At 31.7% G+C, this 19503-nt stretch overlaps 1 protein-coding gene across 1 annotated transcript in view; it reads left to right on the top strand.

Annotated features, from left to right (window-relative positions):
* The window catches only part of LOC114327750 (T-box transcription factor TBX10), a 123902-nt gene extending 105378 nt beyond the window's left edge, over window positions 1-18524 (top strand). The window contains exon 9 of the mRNA XM_050647887.1: window positions 11711-18524. Within this exon, the coding sequence (XP_050503844.1) occupies window positions 11711-12084 (374 nt within the window). The 3' untranslated portion in view covers window positions 12085-18524. The remainder of the gene's footprint in view (window positions 1-11710) is intronic.
* The last annotated feature ends 979 nt before the right edge of the window (window positions 18525-19503 follow it).

The following is a 19503-nucleotide window of genomic DNA, read 5'->3' on the forward strand; positions in this document are numbered from 1 at the left end:
AAATTTATTTACACAGTACTTATTACTAACTTCGGAAAACTAAACACAATTATGCATTGTTTACAGAAGTCAAGTCGTAAAACGGTAAAGGGTTTCACTTTTAAGTTTTTGTAAACAGTTTACCGAAGTACTGAAGCCTGGTAGTAGTTAAAAGTTGATTTTGTTTATAATTTCACCAACACATGGCCGCTCACGACTTCATAAATTAATCATATAGCCCACAAAATGTTAAACAAGAGTCACAAAAGGACGACTCACTCATTTCTGACAGAAAATTCAAAGTTTTATTAAATGTTTCCAATCATAAATTTCCGTTGTATAAACTTTCCAGCCAATAAAACGATTTTAGTGGGCCAATACACATGTTCCTCCCAATTTGACAGTGTAAACATTCAGTGATGGACTACCCCATTAAGAATCTACCAAAGAAAATATAAATTAATGTACTTCTATATAAAATTTTAATGATGAAATACTTTAAAACTCTCTGCAGATAAATATATAGGGAGATACTGGTTGGCAAAGTAGTACAGCAAAGTTGGCAGTGATAAGGAAAGCATCTGATTAAAGGGTCTGTCTCCTAGGGACAAAGAAACTTGGTGGTGGTGGAATGATGAAGAGCAACAGAAGACTAGAGAAAAGAAAGAAGTTTGAAAAAGGTATGAGAGATCTTAAACAGAGAAAGATAAGGATATAATATACACTATACAGTGCTCTTCAGATAAAACTATCCACCTTAAATAACTTTTGAACCACTGATTTTTAGAAAAAACCGGAAAAACACGTCAAATAATACTTGAAGGGGGAGACATTATGCCATATTTAAGCTTGCCGAGAAAGGCACCCTTTCACCCCCCGTATCATCTCTTAATTTTTTTTTAAATTATTACCCCCTTTTTTATTTTATATTTGGATTCTCCTCTTTATAATGATTTCAAAAATGTATAACACTTGATGCTTAAAGTGATAAGTTTATGAAAAAATATATACCTACAAAAGCAACGAAACTGGATTGAAAAAAAATATTTTTTTAACAATTTTGTTACATACAAACATTTAGAATGATCATAAAAAATTTTAACAATAATTATTCAAAATGACTTTTGAAAGATTGAATAATTATTGTTAAAATTTTTGGTAGTGAAATGTTCATTCTAAATGTTCGTATGTAATAAAATTTTTCTACGAACGTGCAAAAATGTCTACTTTCGCGCATGCATTTTAGTTTAGAAAGTTTCACTTTTCCGCACGCGTGTTACTTTTCCGCACGCATGTTACTTTTCCGCACGCGGTTTTTACTTTTCCGCACGCGGTTTTTACTTTTCCGCACGCGTGTTAATTTAGATATGTTAATATGGCCTTAAAGTAATTATAATACATGCAATAAACTAATATTTAGATATTATTTACTAATTTACTTCAAATATATCTTATTGTGTTCATGTTTAAATCAAATTAACGCGAGAATTCGATGAAATAAAATAATTTTGATATAATATTCGAAAGTCAAATCAGTAGACAATAACAGTGGTTTTGAATCGTCGTCATGGAAACCAAGATCGTCGTCATTCTAACCAATTATGCTGAAACTTTGGTTTTGACAACCTTGTCAAAGAATTAATTTGTGTATGTATTTTCATATTAATTAAATTAATTGATTAAGATTTGGTAATTTTTTAAAAACTCATAGAAAAAATATTGTTCCTAACGCTTGCAGAAAGTCTCTTTTCCGCACTCGACTGCAGTCGCGTGCGGAAAAGTATGACTTTCTGCACTTGTTAGGAAAATAACTATTTTAAAAAATAATTTTTATTGAATCCAGTTTTGTTGCTTTTGTATTTATTTTTCTCATAAACTAATCACTTTACGCATCAAGTGTTATACATTTTTGAAATCAGTACAAAAAGGAGAATCCAAATATGAAATAAAAAGGGTGGTAGTAATTTAAAAGGGATCAAATTAAGGGATGATACGGGGGGGGAGAGGGTGCATTTCCTGGCAAGCTTAAATATGGTATAATGTCTCCCCCTTCAATTATTGTTTGACATGTTTTGCTTTTTTTCTAAAAATCAGTGGTTCAAAAATTATTTAAGGTGGATAGTTTTATCTGAAGAGCACTGTATAAGGTAGCAAAGAGGGCAGCAAAGCAGGCTGTAACTATTGCTAAGGAAGAGTTTGAAATACCTGAGAAGACCTGATGAATGTTTGGAAGGAATTTGAATAACTGTGGATGTTTGGAAGGCTCAATGAAAGAAAGGGGATGATATTTTGTTGCGAATTTTTAATGCCCAATGCATGGAGAGTGTGACAGTTGCAAATCCAGATGGGGGCGGTCGCCTCCCCCCTCTCAAACCAAGTTATATATAAAGATTATAAAAACATTCATTTATTCATTTATTTTTCATAGAAATTTGGCCAATCGAACCCCCTCTTGCCGATGTTGGATCCACCACTGGAGTGTGATGGTATCATTGTATAAAAAATATAAAGGAGGACATTTAGTACTCTAAGAAACTCTGACTTATTTCGATTAAAAATGTCCAAACCGCGCCAAGATTCATCAATCCGTTGTTGTTTTTGCTCTGAGCATAGTAGTCAAAATGCTACCCTTTGATAACTTTAGAGTCTCAGCTATCCCTCGCAACTACACATTACAGTTTTCCATAATAATTTTCAGTATTTTTTCGACGTTTTCGGGAATAACTGCATCATTTGGACTTCCGGCTTTTAAAGATTGCGACTACCGAAATAGAAAATTCATTAGAGTCGCCATCTCATGGTTAGACTTAGTAACCAACGTATTCCAGCTACCTCATATTTTTCTAAAGAATTTTTTTTGACATCTCTTTTAATAGCATTATATATAACGGACAATATTTTTTATACGGGTGCTGAGAATTTCATAGGTATTGTACCCTCGGAGATAGGTGGAAAAAATTTACACCCAAAATAACAAAATTAAGTTTGGCAACACTGTGTGAATGTTGATAGTAACATATCCCTTTTAGATAAACAGAACGGTAATTTAGTCCAGACCAATTAATATATTTTTGTGCCAATAAAAATGAGATTTTTCAACCAACTAATGTTTCACATATGATGTGCAAAATAATTTTGAATTGGTTTCTGCTAATGAGCTTGCTTTTTTTGTCATTAAGGTAGAAAAAGCTTTAAAATTTATTCTTTATAATCATTATCGTCCAGTTCTCGTCTTATTATTTTCACTGTACTAATATCCGTCGACTAATTTACAATGATTAATGCGATGTTAAAACATTTTATCGTTAGCGGCTTCTGGAGTGTCTGAGACATATTATCTAATTTCATTGATAAAATGCAGTCTCACCGATTTCCACTTGAACCATACAAAAGGTTACTAACAATGAGGTATTGTACTTTGGAGCATGAGGAAATAATACGATTATGTACGAAGAAAAGGAAAATACAATACTTGGGTCAAATGGCCTAGCCGGGTAAGATGATGAAAAGTGCCCCCAACTCGATTCGACTTCCATATAGGTCACTGTTTAGTATATATAGTGAAACTAACTTTCTGAAATTTTTAGCCCCCTAGGTGGTCATGTGACCCACCTAGAGCCTAATTAGGGTTTTTATGTTTTTATTTTTTATCTCAGCCGCATCGAGAACTAGCGAAAAACTTTAAATAAAAAAGTTGTAAGCTTTAAAATGATCTGGCCGAAAAAAATATTTTTTTGAAATTTTTGGTTGGAAATTTAAATTTTAGAACGATTTTAAAATTTTAAATGAGTATAAAAAATAACTAAGACATTCATTTTCACGAAAAAAATATGTAGCATGTATTTTTGCATAATATTTTACCCTGAATTTTTTCAAATTTTTAAAATTGGTGAAACGTACCTTAAAAAATAAAAAACCGCATTTTTTCGGTTTTTTTTTCGTTTTTTGATACAATTTTATACATATTTTTTCAAAAAAGGTAACACCGTCACTAGAATAGGTAAAAAACTGAAAAATAATTGGGGTTTGTTTAATAAAAAATTTTTGTGATGCCATCCATTTTCAAGATACAGGGCGTTGAAGAAAACAAAATTTTACACATTTTTTACGATTTTGCCGAAACTACTGGCAACATTGTAATAAAATTTGGCGAGTTTTAAGAGGTAGTTGTTGTGCATTTTTTGACATATAATTAAGAATTTTATATTTATCATTGGCGCGCATAGGGGTAATGGTCTGAACTTTTTAAAGAAAAAATATAGTACTCCACTGACATATTTCAAATTAACAATCGTTTTTAAATTCGTCGTTCAATTTGTGACAAAAAATCTATCTTCCTATTTTTTCATACGACGCGCCATTTTTATTCAAAAAGTAAAACATCTTAACCCTTACAAAGTATTCGAACTTTTATGAAATAAAATAATACTATTGTAGTTTCTACATCTACATAAACTCGTACATCCATTATAATAAAACTAATTCGAATACTTTGGAAGCGTTAAGATATTTTATTTTTTGCAGCAAAACGCCTCGTATGAAAAAGTGAGAAGATAGTTTTTTTATCGCAAATTGAACGAGGAATTCAAAAATGATTGTTAATTTGAAATATGTCAGTGGCGTACTATCTTTTTTTCTTTGAAAAGTTCAGACCATTACCCCTAAGCGCGCCAATGATGAATATCAAATCCTTAATTGTATGTCAAAACATGCACAATAACTACCTCTTAAAACCCGCCAAGTTTTATTACAATGTTGCCAGTAGCTACGGCAAAATGGTAAAAAATGTGTAAAATTTTGTTTTCTTCAACGCATCTTGAAAATGGATGGCGTTACAAAAAATTTTTATTAATCAAACCCCAATTATTTTTCACTTTTTTACCTACTCCAGTGACGGTGTTACCTTTTTTGAAAATATGTATAAAATTGTATCAAAAAACGAAAACAAAAACCAAAAAAATGCGGTTTTTTATTTTTAAAGGTACGTTTCGCTCATTTTAAAAATTTGAAAAAATTCAAAGTGAAACGTTATGCAAAAATACACATTATATATTTTTTTCGTGAAAACGAATGTCTTAGTTATTCTTTTATACTCATTTAAAATTTTAAAATGGTTCTAAAATTTAAATTTTCCGCCAAAAACTAAAAATTTTTTTTTTTCGGACAGAACTTTTTAAAGCTTAAAACTTTTTTATTTAAAGTTTTTTGCTAGTTCTCGATGCGGCTGAGATAAAAAATAAAAACATAAAAACCCTAATTAGGCTCTAGGTGGGTCACATGACCACATAGGGGGCTAAAAATTTCAGAAAGTTAGTTTCACTATATATGCTAAACGGTGACCTATATGGAAATCGAATCGAGTTGGGGGCACTTTTCATCATCTTACCCGGCTAGGCCCTTTATTGAGAGGTGAAAGATATGAGTGACTTCAACTAATATTATGTACAAGGTAAAGTACAGGACAAAAGATCAGCAGGAAGAAGCCAAAACTCGTGGCTGAAAGACCTGAGGAGATGATTTGACAGCTCATTTAGACTAAGAGCCGCTATAGGTGAAATTTCTTAATCATTTTAGGCACGATGGGACCCTATAACTTATTTAAATAGTAGAACCTAAAAGAAAACGTTGGAACACTGTGCCGTCACTTTTCAGTGGCACATGCGTCGACAGTGGCGCATCAAACTTTCCACTTATGGACGGGATAAATAAATTAAAAGTTAACAGAACTTACTAACAGAATTAAATTTTTTTTATTTTTTTAAGTTCTATGTGATTAACACATAGGATTCATCGTGATTTTAACCCACCACCCCCTTCCCCCTGCCCCCACCATCAAAAACTTCATTTTTCGTTTTTATTTTTTTTTGGTGGGATGCAATCAATTTTAAAATTTCAAAAATTCACACACATAGTTGAGGCTTTTATAAAACATGCCTATTTTTTATAGACCCATAGGTAGAGTGTACATAACCTCAAAAAATTAAAAGAAATTTTTTTTTCAAAAAAGCGTCTAATTTTTTTTGAGGAATAGCTGCCGGTCTAGTTTTTTCTAATCTTGTGTGTTTTATCAAACACTATATTTTAAATTTTTTTCAGATTTTTCTGTAAGTCTCCCCATCTTCAAAAATCCGATAAACTGTTTTTTGGGGGGTTTTGGGGGATTTTCCCTATTTTATAGACTTCGTAATATATCAAATCAATTTTGTTTTTATAGGTTATATGTAACTTGAAGTAACTGAGTTCTTTAGAATATTTAAAAGTCAGAAAAACACGTTCAAACCCCCCAAAACCCCCTTAAAAAACAGTTTTTTGGATTTTTGAAGGTGACCAACATTACAGAAAAATCTGAAAAAAATTAGAAATATAGTCTTTGATAAAATACACAAGACTAAGAAAAAATTAGATCTGCAACTATCCCCAAAAAAAAGTTATATACTTTTTTTCAAAAAAAAAAAAAATTTAAAATTTCTTTGAGGTTATGTACACTCAACCTACAGGTCTATAAAAAATAGACGTATTTTATAAAACCCTTAACTATGCGTGTAAATTTTTTGAAATTTTAAAATTGATTGCATCCCACCAAAAAAAAAATAAAATCGAAAAATAAAGTTTTTGATGGTGGGGGCAGGGAGAAGGGGGTGGTGGGTTAAAATTACGATGAATCTTATGTCTTAATCACATAAAACTTAAAAAAATGAAAAAAATTAAATTCTGGTAATTAGGGAGGGTATTTTTTAATTTATGTATCCCGTCCATAAGTGGAAAGTTTGATGCGCCACTGTAGACGCATGTGCCACTGAAAAGTGACGGCACAGTGTTTAAACGTTTTCTTTTAGGTTCTACTATTTAAGTTATAGGGTCCCGTCGTGCCTAAAATGATTAAGAATTTTCACCTATAGCGGCTCTTAGTCTAATTCGCAGAAATCTTTCGTGCAGCAGTTTCCAAAGCTACCATACCGTGACAAGGAGAACAGTGCAAAAGATCCGTGTGGCTCAAAAGGCGATGGAGCGTGCTATGTTGGGCGTTTCACAGCAAGCCAAGATCCCAAACTGCCCGCTACGACGAAGATCAGTAGTGATGGTAGGGGAGCAAAGTATGCTAAATGTGCAGTCACTCGAGCGCTTTGGGTTGTGATTATTGAGTCCTAAAACAAAAACAAGTTAAGTAAAGTTTTCCATTTCAGTGGAGATTTTCCATTTTTAATTTAATTTTACATTTCCAACAATCTTTTTTTTTTAGATTTATAGCCCCATTTATCTATAATTCGAAAAAATATCTCGAGTTAAAGTTACTTATTTTTACGTAAGGAATCGAAATCTGCAATAAAAAATAGGGCTACCATTTAAGATTTTAAAGTAACCCCCACCTCTCCTCCGTGGGGGGTTATGTTTGGTGCCATTTTATAGATTTTTCTAAAATATTGAATAAGTGTATTTTTCAGTTTGTCGATCTGATGTTCATTTCGCGAGATATCCCGGGATTCGTATTTAAAATATTAAATTTACCCCCCACCCCTCTCTGTGGGAAGTCGTGTTTGGTATCATTCGATAGATTTTTGATAAATATTGAGTACATATATTTTTAGTTTTTTGATGTCATTCATTTCGCGAAATATTCGCTTTTTTCTTGTGAAACTTTGGGACTCACCCATTTCCTTACGCCCCGCTCAAAGCATCAGATTTTTGAAATATACACTGTTTTGCATGTACTTAACTTATCTTATCTTAATCTGACAATTTCGGATATTTTTAAGGATAGATTTTTTTTTCGGCCCCCCCTTAACGAACTCCCTTGCATTAAAAGCCATTATAATATGGTAGAGGTACATTTTCAGGTTTCTCACCATGTAATAATCTGACGCGCTCGAGTAACTGCAAAAATCCCCGCTTGGGTTCCCCTACCATGACTGATCATGCAGAGAGCATAGCCACACTGAAGTAGAACTAGGCAGGTCACGCAGGTCACGATCTGAAACTTTGCCATAGGAATTGGATGCGACAGGCACAAGATGGAAACAGATGGGAAATTATGAGGGAGATCTATGTCCAGCAGTGGACAAGCGAAGATTGAATGATGATGATGCTGGCGTAATTAATTATGGATTGGCTTTTTAAAATTAAATATCAACGGGCTATTACGTTTTCGTCAATTTTCTAGAATGTATCTGACCAATCTTCCCAGTCCAAACCTGCATATTCTTCCAATTAGACAATGAAAATAAAGCTTTTTATTTTATGTAACGACTTTGGACATAAATCTTTTTAAAGATGGGCTTTGATAGAGTTTTGGAGGAAATCAAATTTGAATAGACAGTGCTTTGTTGGTTTAATTTTTTGTGTATATGGAAACCAAATAAAGTTGAATTTGATCGAATAAATATTTGGAAGATGGTTCTTTGAATAGAATAGTGAAGTTTTATCAGCAAAACAATGCAAACAGTATACAATGTCAATAGCAATATAAACGAAGCGAAGTCTGGTACAAAAATGTACCTACCAATACTTAAGCAATTGAAAACATTTAAACGAATTAAAGTATTTTTTATGTTGTTAACTTCAAATAAAATACTATTGTCGAGGTTTAATACTTTAAAATCGAAGAAATGAGATAACTAACGAATTTTTATTTATTACTGTTTTTTACCCAAAGGACCCAATACTTTTTTTCTTATGTAAATCTTCAGTTAAGTGGGCCGAATCTTTGCAGAGAGGTAGTAGCTTTGGTCATGCTGATCAGCTGATCAAAGGTTCTCATTGCAAAAGACTCAAAAATCAATTGATTCTTTGTTATAGAGTTACAGTTACAATTACAGGGTGTTAGTAACTGTAACTGACGATTTATTTGTTGCCCTGCAACTGGTTGAGATATGCAATGGAATTTGGTGCGTTTTAAGAGGTAGTTAGTTACCTATTGCTCATGTTTTGATATACAAATAAGAATTTTATGCTCAGATATTTCAAATTAAAAATCATTTTTAAATGCATCGTTTAATTTGTAAAAAAAATGTTTCTTCTTTTTTTATATGAGGCGCCGTTTTTATGCAAGAAATAAAACATCTTGACATTCAAAATTAAAAATAAACTTCATTTTCGTTTTCAGCACCATCAAAAATATAAAGCAAGACCAAAATTAGCCATTTACCACTCATGGTCAGTATCTCAAAAATAAACTTTATTTTGAGGATTTATAACGTCGATATTAAAAGTTGCATCATCTTTTTTCTATGAAACATTTTGATCTAAAACTTTCCAGAAAACTTCTTTGTACTCTATTTATACTGCATAATAGTATTTTAGCATAATAGCGATTAAAAAGTTAAATTTCTTTTAAAAAAATCTCTAAAAAGTCTCTGAAAAATAACTTTTATTAGAATAAGACTGAAAGCTTGATGGAAGTTCCATTGTCTTCAGAAAGGTGAGAAATATATACTATAAAAATTTCAGAAAAAATATTAAAATGGAACAGAGTTGTAGCGACTTAAACGAAAAAAACCGTGATTTTATTTTTGAAGTTATACTTCTTTAGGCACGAGGGTAAATTTTTAAATTCCCTGGCGCATGCGCACACCGACAGTATGGTATTAGTCGCTACATCTTTATGTAGCGCAAATAAGGTGTGCGTAAAAAGAATAGATTATTAGTGTTTTTAGTAAATATATTTATTATAATTTTTGTGTTTTTGGATTTGTCTTGCCCGGGAATAAGATATTTTATAATAATAGTAAGTATATTTAAAGTATTTTTGTATACTTCACTTGGTCTATTAAATTTGTCAGTATGTATGAGAAATCTTGTAACCTGTCAAAGCAAAGGGAATATAGCTCAGTGGTAGAGCGGGTGACCTGAGATCGAGAGGGGGGGCTCGTCTATAATGCAAATAATAATTTTTTGCAAAATCGTTTTTCAAGCTTTATTTATAATGATTTAGGTAACCCTTTATTGGGCAAAACTACTTTTGGAAATTTAAAAAATTTCAAAGTCTATGATGGGTTGTCGTTGGAAAACTAAATCATTATTTATAATGATTTAACCCTTTATTGGGCAAAACTACTTTTGGAAATTTAAAAAATTTCAAAGTCTATGATGGGTTGTGGTTGGAAAATCAACCACAAAGCTGCAACGTTGCCGGGTTTTTTTCTGTGGTGTTCATTTTTGGGTAAAGTTTATTTACAAACACTAAGTTGGCACTTCGGTAACTTTTTGTGACAATTACTAGCTCATAGGTACCATAAGTGAAGTGGTCGAAAAATCAACCACTGATCTATAAAGAGTTAAATAAATTAAGGGTCAAATTTAATTTAGTAGGTAAGTTTTAATTAAAAGCTTTTTCTTTCAACTTCGCAGAAAAAATCGTAAAAACCCATTTAAAACCCCGCAAAATAACCCATTTTTCATTATTTAAACAATGATCCCCTTATAATAATCACTTAGTATATTATATTATATTTTCTTGAAAATATATTTTGTTTTCACCTGAAATTTTATATAAAATTTGTTTCAACCTGTACGGATTTACATTTTGATTTTATTTTATTTGATCAGTAACTATAATAGACCTGTTTCCGCGTACTAAAAAAAAGTTGATTAATAGCAAGCTGAAAATTTGTTTTTCTACGAGCGTGCAAAAATGTCGACTTTCGCGCACTCATTTTAGTTTAGAAAGTTTTACTTTTCCGCACGCGGGTTACTTTTCCGCACGCGTTTTACTTTGTCGCACGCGTTTTACTTTTCCGCACGCGTGTTTAGATATGTTAATATAGCCTTAAAGTAATTATAATACATGCAATAAACTAATATTTAGATATTATTTACTAATTTATTTCAAAAATATCTTATTGTGTTCATGTTTTAATGAAATTATCGCGAGAATTCGATGAAATAAAATAATTTTGATATAATATTCGAAAGTCAAATCAGTAGACAATAACAGTGGTTTTGAATCGTCGTCATGGAAACCAAGATCGTCGTCATGCTAACCAATTATTATGCTGAAACTTTGGTTTTGACAACCTTGTCAAAGAATTAATTTGTGTATGTATTTTCATTAAATTTAAATTAATTGATTAAGATTTGGTCATTTTTTAAAGACTCGTAGAAAAAATATTGTTCCTAACGCTTGCAGAAAGTCTCTTTTCCGCACTCGACTGCTTGCCGAACTCCCGCTTCGCGTCCTTCGGCAAACTGCAGTCGCGTGCGGAAAAGTATGACTTTCTGCACTGGTTAGGAAAATAACTATAATAGCTTAACGGTGTCTAGTCGGACAAATTCGATGTATGGAAACACTGGAACAGGGGAAGTTTTAGACGTGGAAGACTTTAAAAATTTGGAACGTCAGACTACGAAAACTTCCAATAATTGATTTGTTACCATTTCATTAAACTCTCATGCAAACATCAGACTGGTGTTTATCACCAACTGGGAATTTTAATGAGTGGAACACGAAGAACATGTGAAATGACAGGAATTATATTGGTGATAAATAGCAGTCTGATTTTAGCATGAGAGTATAATGAAACGGTAACAAATCAATTGGAAGTTCTGTCCGACAAAATATATGGGGCATTTTCGTAATCTGATGTTCCAAATTTTTAAACTGTTCCACAATTATAACTTCCCCTGTTCCAGTGTTCCCGTACGTCAAAGTTTGTCCTACTAGACACAGCTCGCTATTAATCAATTTTTTTTTTGGTACGCGGGATACAGGCCTTTAAGTATTTATTTTTGGTTACAGATGACGATACACAGGACCAAAATCTGCATTCGACGGAAAACACTCGACAAACCCACCCCTCAATGATCTTCCAAAATCGGTATCAAAATACCACCCAGTCTACAGCTCCTCCACTCCTACAATCCAACATCCTTTCAGCAGGACTCAGTACAATAGGACAACCATATTCCGCAGATATTTGTAACTACGGACCCATGTACCACTCCCATAATCTTCTTCACAATTACAACCCTGTGTACAGTAACGAAAAAGCAATGAGAGCGCCAAATTTTGGTAGAACGGTATATGGAAACTATTCCGGGTTCTATGGTAACAACGGTAATTTTAGAAGTGCGGGCCTACATCAAAACGGGTACGACTTTTCGCCGAGATGAATATATTGTAAATAAAATCAGTATTCAAATGTTGAATATGTTACCTGTGTGAGTCCATTTCAAATATGGGAAAATGATATAAATTAATAAACTTACTCACAACCACTTATATTTTACCACAAACGACCGGTTTTGCTTTCTATAGTTAACAAAGCACCGTCAGGTCTCTGGTACAGCAAAATTAAATGCTAAAATTACAATAACCAGAATTAATATGCTGTTTGGTACAATTTGAAAACAATAAATTGATCAAACCAATATTATACAGTGATGAGCGCGCTAATAACCGGCAAAATAACGAAAAAGATGGAAAACGTAATACGTTGTGAAATAGAAAGAGATGAAACTAGTAGAGGTGGGAAATTATCGGTATAAACCTATAAATTAACATTACATTAAGATATTTCCCACCTTTAGACATGAGCTCTACCTAGTTGACTTCAGTCGGAATAATATACGTATGACGTTTAGTAAAATATTTTAGTTGAGGTATTTTTATTATTAGTTTGATTTATAATGAAAATATCTACTAATTAATGTTTTTTTTTACTAGCATCTGTCTTAATTTATTCAATAATTTGTTCTAACATGGGAAATTAAAATAAAATGTTTTTCGACGTCGTACTTATAATAATTATTATGACTGAAGTCAACTAGTTCTAAGCTCATGCATCAAAGTGGGAAAATTAGTAATGTAATATACATTTATATGTTTATACCAATAATTTACCACCTCTACCAGTAATCACTTCTTATTTCACTACGTCTTATCCATCTTTTGCGATATTTTGCCGAAAAATAAAACATCCTGGCGCGCATTTTTTATTTCTTAATTCATTATCAAGAACTATCCAATATAATAATACTAAACTAGAACAATAACAGAAAATATTACTAATAAGATTTAAACTAGGTACAAATCTGCAAGAAATGTTTAAAATGATCTCCTTTACAGGTAACAGAAGAATTTTATATTCATCTTTTTCGTACGGGTAATGGTCTGGTACCTTCTAAAACTCACCAAATTTCATTTTCATAGCTCAACTGGTCTTAGAGCAATAAATAAATTGGCAGTTTGAAATAAAAATTTCAACACCCCGTATCGCGGACACAAAGCATTTGCGGACATATATTATAGATCAAACCGGCATTATTTTTTCATGTCGAATTAGCCCTTAAAATGTTTCATACTTATTTACTAACACCCTGTATATGTGTTATCATACTCATAGTTCAGTTGTGTCTAGTTGGGAGTTGATGGACTTGGGCTTAGCTGCACTAATAAACTCATTAACTAAATAACTATACTAAATTTAAAATCAAGATGCAGTAGAAATAAACAAACCAAGACACGTTAAATGCTACTAGGAGCACTCCCAAATCATATAATTTATAATGTATATATACATTGTAAATCCCGAATCATGATTTCCAAAGTTTATACATTGTAAATCCCAAATCATGATTTCCAAAGTTTACACATTGTAAATTATGACTCGGGAGTGCTCCTAGTAGCATTTAACGTGTCTTGGTTTGTTTATTTCTACTACATCTTGAATGTAAATTTAGTAAAAGTGATCAATTTATTGTTTTCGATTTGTACCAGACAGCATACTAATTCTGGTTATTGTAATTTCAACATTTAATTTTGCTGTACCGGAGACCTGATGATGTTTTGCAAGGCATAAAGAAAGCGAAACCGGTCGTATGTGGTAAAATATAAGCGAAGTCTATTAATTTTTTCATTTTCCCATACTTAAAATCAGTATTTTTGATACAAATAAAAATATAACGAAATTGTGATTGCTAAGTTGTATATCTAAATTCTAAATACGAATTAAATATGAAAATAGTTTTTCAAAAGCTATTTTAAATACTTTATAGACGTAAATATTAGTCCAGTCCAGGAATAGCGAACCTTTTTATATTAGAAGGCCAATTTTCATTTTACCATTTTTGAGAAGGCCGCATCCATATATACACTGTGTCCGTAAAGTATGGAACAAATTCTTTTTTAGCTAAACAGAGCATTTTAAGAAATAATCCTGAAACACGTCGATTTTTGATTTTAATTTACCGTATTTTAAAATAATATTCTAATATACAGGGCGAATTACTTTCGAGTAATGACGTCACCGTCATTTTTTTTTAAATGGAACACCCCAATTTTGTCTCAATTTTCGGATTACTCTAGCTGAGCTGATTTCAAAAATGTATCACATGTTGATTCAAATTGGTACAGGGTGGACAAAAATACAATAGCTTTGTGTATGTTCTTAAAGTAACGCGTTAGTTAAATTAACAATATTATCAAAAATACTTATTGTATTTTTGATATTTTAATTAATTTTTGATTTTAATTAATTTTTGATATTGTTTAATTTAATATTTTAATTTAATATCAAAAATTAATTAAAATTTAATAATATGAGCACACACAAAACTATTGTATTTTTGTCCACCCTGTACCAATTTGAATCAACATTTGATACATTTTTGGAATCAGCTCAGCTAGAATAATCCGAAAATTAAGACAAAATGGGGGTGCTGCATTAAAAAAAATGACGGTGACGTCATTTCTCGTAAGTAATTCACCCTGTATATTAGAATATTATTTTAAAATACGGTAAATTAAAATAAAAAATCGACGTATTTCAGGATTATTTCTTAAAATGCTCTGTTTAGCTAAAAAAGAATTTGTTCCATACTTTACGGACACAGTGTATATACGATTTAATTAAAGGGATTTATATGCAAAATTAAAATACATAATTTTCTTTGCAATTAAATAGTTTATTTTTTAAAATGACATACAATTAATAAATTCCAAAAAATTTGACATTTAATTTTACGATCCAGAAAATTTAATGGGATTTCTGTGGTTGTTTATTGGATGACAAAAAAGAAATATTTGGTTCAATTGACGTGGTACGTAATTTAAGTTGATCTTCCAAATGAACATCACTTATTTGACTTCTTTTTGAGGCGGGTTTTAATTTGAGTCATGTATGAAAATGTTGCCTCGCAACAATATGTACTTCCAAAAAATGAAAGAATTCTTAATGCGTGTTGTCTTAGACGAGGATAATGCAGTCTTCCATATTTCAATAGGATCTTTTTTTGAATCGAATTGTGATTTAAAGATATTATCTTCTCCTATCTCAAATAATTCCATTTGATATTCTTTGGGCGCTACGTCGATATCAACAAGGTGTGGTTCGAAAGTTAATTTAAGTGTGACAACAAGTTTTTCAAAATCTGAGAACCTTTTATTATATTCTTCAATTAATATATCCAGAACAGAAACATACTCATCCAAATTTTGAGGGGAATAATTTTGCTCCATCATAATTTCCGATAACTGTGGGAAATGTTCTTTAGAAATTTCTAATCGACTTAGTAAAGATTTAAAGAATAAAAGTTTTTTTCGAAAAGCTTGAATTTTTTGCCACATTTCGTATATATATTTAGTTTTTCCCTGCAAGTTTAAATTCAATTCATTTTGCTTCATTTTCATGTCACATAAAAAGGCAGCATTTCTACAAAATTCTTTATCTGATAAATCGCAATATTCTTTTGTTCTTCAAAAAATTTAATTATTTGTTGACGCAGGGTGAATATTTTTAGCAAAACTTGTCCCCTTGATAGCCAACGTATTTTGCTATGATATGGTAAGTCTCCATTGAATGTGTGGCGGGGAAGGAATCGAGGTGATAGCAGATAGAATGTGACATTTCCTTCTTAGTCAGTGGCGTACCGTCCAATAATTGAACGGTATTTAAAACAATTTTTTTGTTTGAATAAATGATTACTAATGGTATTTTTAGTATCGTAAACTTTTTTTTATCGTTTAGTATCGTAAATTTTTTATAATTTTTAATTTATGAAAAGGCCACAACTTGGGCAAGAACAAGCAACATGCGGCCTTAAGGCCGCACGTTCGCCACCCCCGGTCCAGTCTATCGCGGTTCTCTCTTAATTATTCTAAAGCACAAAAAAGGTAGCGTGAAATTTGATATAATACGCATACCGGTGTTATATTACCATTACATGTAGTTAAATATTACTCTCGGAGGGATAAACATATTTAAAGTCAAAATAATCACAGAAATCCATAGGGAAGTTTATTTTAAGGAAAAAATGTCCCTTAAATTTTTTTCGAAAACACAACATTTTTCTGTTTCTTTTGATTTATTATCTATAAACGTTGATTTTTATCTAATAATTCATTCGGATCCTTTTTTATCAAAGTCGGACTTCTTGAAAAACCAAATCAACTGTTTTTGTTCTGTTTTTGACGGTAAAATACTAAGCAAGTTGCGAAATTGCAAGTTAAAGAAGATGGTGGCGTATTTATCTAAACCTAAGGTCGAGTCATCAAAAGCAGTTTAAACTTACCTATACATTATTAAATACAGCAGGAACAAGCAGAATTTGTAAATGTAAAAGTTACACGTGAGCAAGTACTGAACCTGAGACAACTCATTGAAAGCTTGAGAGGATTTCAAGCACCTATGATAATATGAATACGCTTTGTTGACTACCCGAAGGCATTCGATTGTTTAACCTGACTTATTAAATATTTATGGTGAACATGTCCTAAGGAAGGCTTTATAAGGACGTGTAGGTGGAGTAACAGTGGCTGGTGGAAAAAATTTCCAATTTACTTTTTGCACTATGATTGCTGATCACTCTACAATTAAAACAACTAATGAACAAGTAATGCTAAATCTCCTCCGAAGAGTTGAGTTGGAAAGCATTAAGTTGGTCTTGAAATTAGTAAAGGTAATACAAAAATAATGGTGATAGATAAATTCAACACTATTGGACTCATTATACTACTCAATCTGGGAGACTACCAGTGGAGAACAGTGGAGGTCACCAATGGAGGACATTTGTTAGGAGTATTGGAGAAAATCACGATCCTCAGTAATGGGGGAGAGAATGAATGGGGGAATAAGAAAGAGGGAGAATGAGAGAGAGAGAGAGAGAGAGAGAGAGAGAGAGAGAGAGAAAGAGACAAAGAGAGAGAAAGAGAGAGAAAGAGAGAGAGAGAGAGAGAGAGAGAGAGAGAGAGAGAGAGAGAGGGGGAGAGAGAGCTCTCCCTACGGCACTCCAGCCTGGACCACGTGTTCTATTTGAACCCTAAACTGTCTATTGGCTAGATACGATGAAAGAATGCATATTATTGCCTTGCTGTATCCGAGTTTACTCATTTTGTGAATAAGCCCTTCCTGACACACTTTATCAAATGCACTCGATCAACTTTAACATTTGTAGCTCCCTGGAGTATGGTTCTAAAACCAAATTGTAATTACGATACCATTTCTATTGTCTCTGACTCTTCTTTTAACCTAGCTAGTAAAATTCGTAGGCTGTTAGGAATTCGTAAGTTAAGAAATTATTGTAAAGCCAAATGAATCAATCTTAAAATTCTTAAAATCCGTATTAAACAATTTATGTTTGAAAATTTTTGTATGAACATACGATCTGAATATCTTTTACTTTTCCACAACTTAGAAATGACAAAACCCGTCCTAAAAGAACTGTCGGACATGACCTAACATATTATTTAGTCAACAAACTATTTCGTTACCATAATATTTAGTTACCAACTTATAAATATAATAATTTGTTTTATTGAAAATTGTATATTTTATAAATATAACATTTATATAAAATATTTTGTATAAAATATTGGTGATATTTTCCTTAAGGGGAAAGGCGAAAAATCTTGGTCCAAATCTATTTAAATGAAATTTTTTTCTAATCCTGAGAAAACTAATAAGTATTTTTGAAAAATTTAAAAGCAGAATGAAAGATGGCAATATTAGCGAGGACCGAAAGTCCCTGAAAACTTCTATGATGTTTATTTTAATAAATTATAGAGGTAAAAAAAAGAGAAAATTTAGTGTGATTTTTAATTTCAACTATTCCATTCAATAGAAACTTTTTGTTTATTTTAAGGCCTCAAGTAGATGCCTTAGACTTTCGGCCCTCGGTAATAATGTAATATTTCATTCTGCGTTTAAATTTTTTAAAAACATTTATTAGTTTTCTCAGGACTCGAAACATTTAAATAGCATTGGACCAAGATTTTGCGCCTACCCTCTTAACGCTTCGTTTAACTCTCCCTCATCAATGTTTATTTCTCTGATATCTGATTAGATATTTTAAAAAAACAAATAATACTGTTTGGTAGATCCGAATTTAAAAATTGTATTGACTGGATTAGAACACCCTGTGTTGTAAAAATGTATTAAGACAATACTGAAACTGTACTGGAATTCTGTGTTACATTATAAATATTAGGTATTACTAGAAGTATATTTTACTAAAATTGTTGTACATTATACCAAAAATATTGCCAAATTTATGTTTAGTTTTAGTTCATATATTTATTTACACCTGAAGTAATTAATAAAGTTGAATATTTTCGATATTTGGTTTTATTTTGGTTGTTCTGACAATGCATCTACATTTTCAGGATGTCTGTGGGAGATAGTCTGATCAAATTCGTATATGCACACAGATAGCAAAATAAGAATCTACAAAACTTGCATACGACCGATCATGACATATAGCACGAAATTGCGCAAAGACACCAACAAAACGAAACAGATACTAAGGGTTGCCGAAATGAAAACCCTAAGAAGAATAGTGGGGAAAACAAGAAGAGACAGGGTGAGAAATACAACCATTAGAGAGCAATGCAAAATTCAAGATATTGTAAGATGGGGAAGGCAGCGCAAGAGGATGTGGTACAACCATATAAGACGAATGACTTCCTCCCAGGAAATTAACCAGGAAGCAGCTTCAGAGTTGAACAGATCGAAAGATCTCCAAGAAGTAAAAGAAGAAGAGGTTTTATTTTGTTTTTATTTGATAAGAAAATTTCACAAAAATTTTTATTTTTCATAAAGCAATATTTAGGGTCTCTAATTAAGCGCTTTTTATCTTTAAATAAATGAGTTTTTACTTTATTTTCGGTATTTTCAAAAAATAGAACTTTTTTTACGTAAAGACACTCCACCTATAATAGAAATACTGTCCTAAAATTTTATTAAGACATTGGAAATAAAAACGAAGTTATAGCTGTGTTTATAACGGTAGATACCTACCTGAGCCAAAAATCGTTTGTATACAACACCACGCGTGACACCTCCCCTGTGCATTTGCAAATGGACAGTTGCTTTCTACAACTTATAGGTAAAGCGAGCACGTGTTTTACATTATTGAAATTTATTCAAAATTATTATTTTCATCGTCCAATGGGTGGGTCTCGTGGTCATTTAAAAGGCAGTCGAAGTAAGAGGACGCGACTAAATAAGCATCATATTAAGATAAATAAATAAATTCTGTCAATTAATGATTGTAAAAAAAGTCGCACAATAAAAAAATATATATATTGTTATGATC

The sequence above is a fragment of the Diabrotica virgifera genome, chromosome 3 (genome assembly GCF_917563875.1).
Source record: "Diabrotica virgifera virgifera chromosome 3, PGI_DIABVI_V3a".
NCBI classification, from domain to species: domain Eukaryota; kingdom Metazoa; phylum Arthropoda; class Insecta; order Coleoptera; family Chrysomelidae; genus Diabrotica; species Diabrotica virgifera.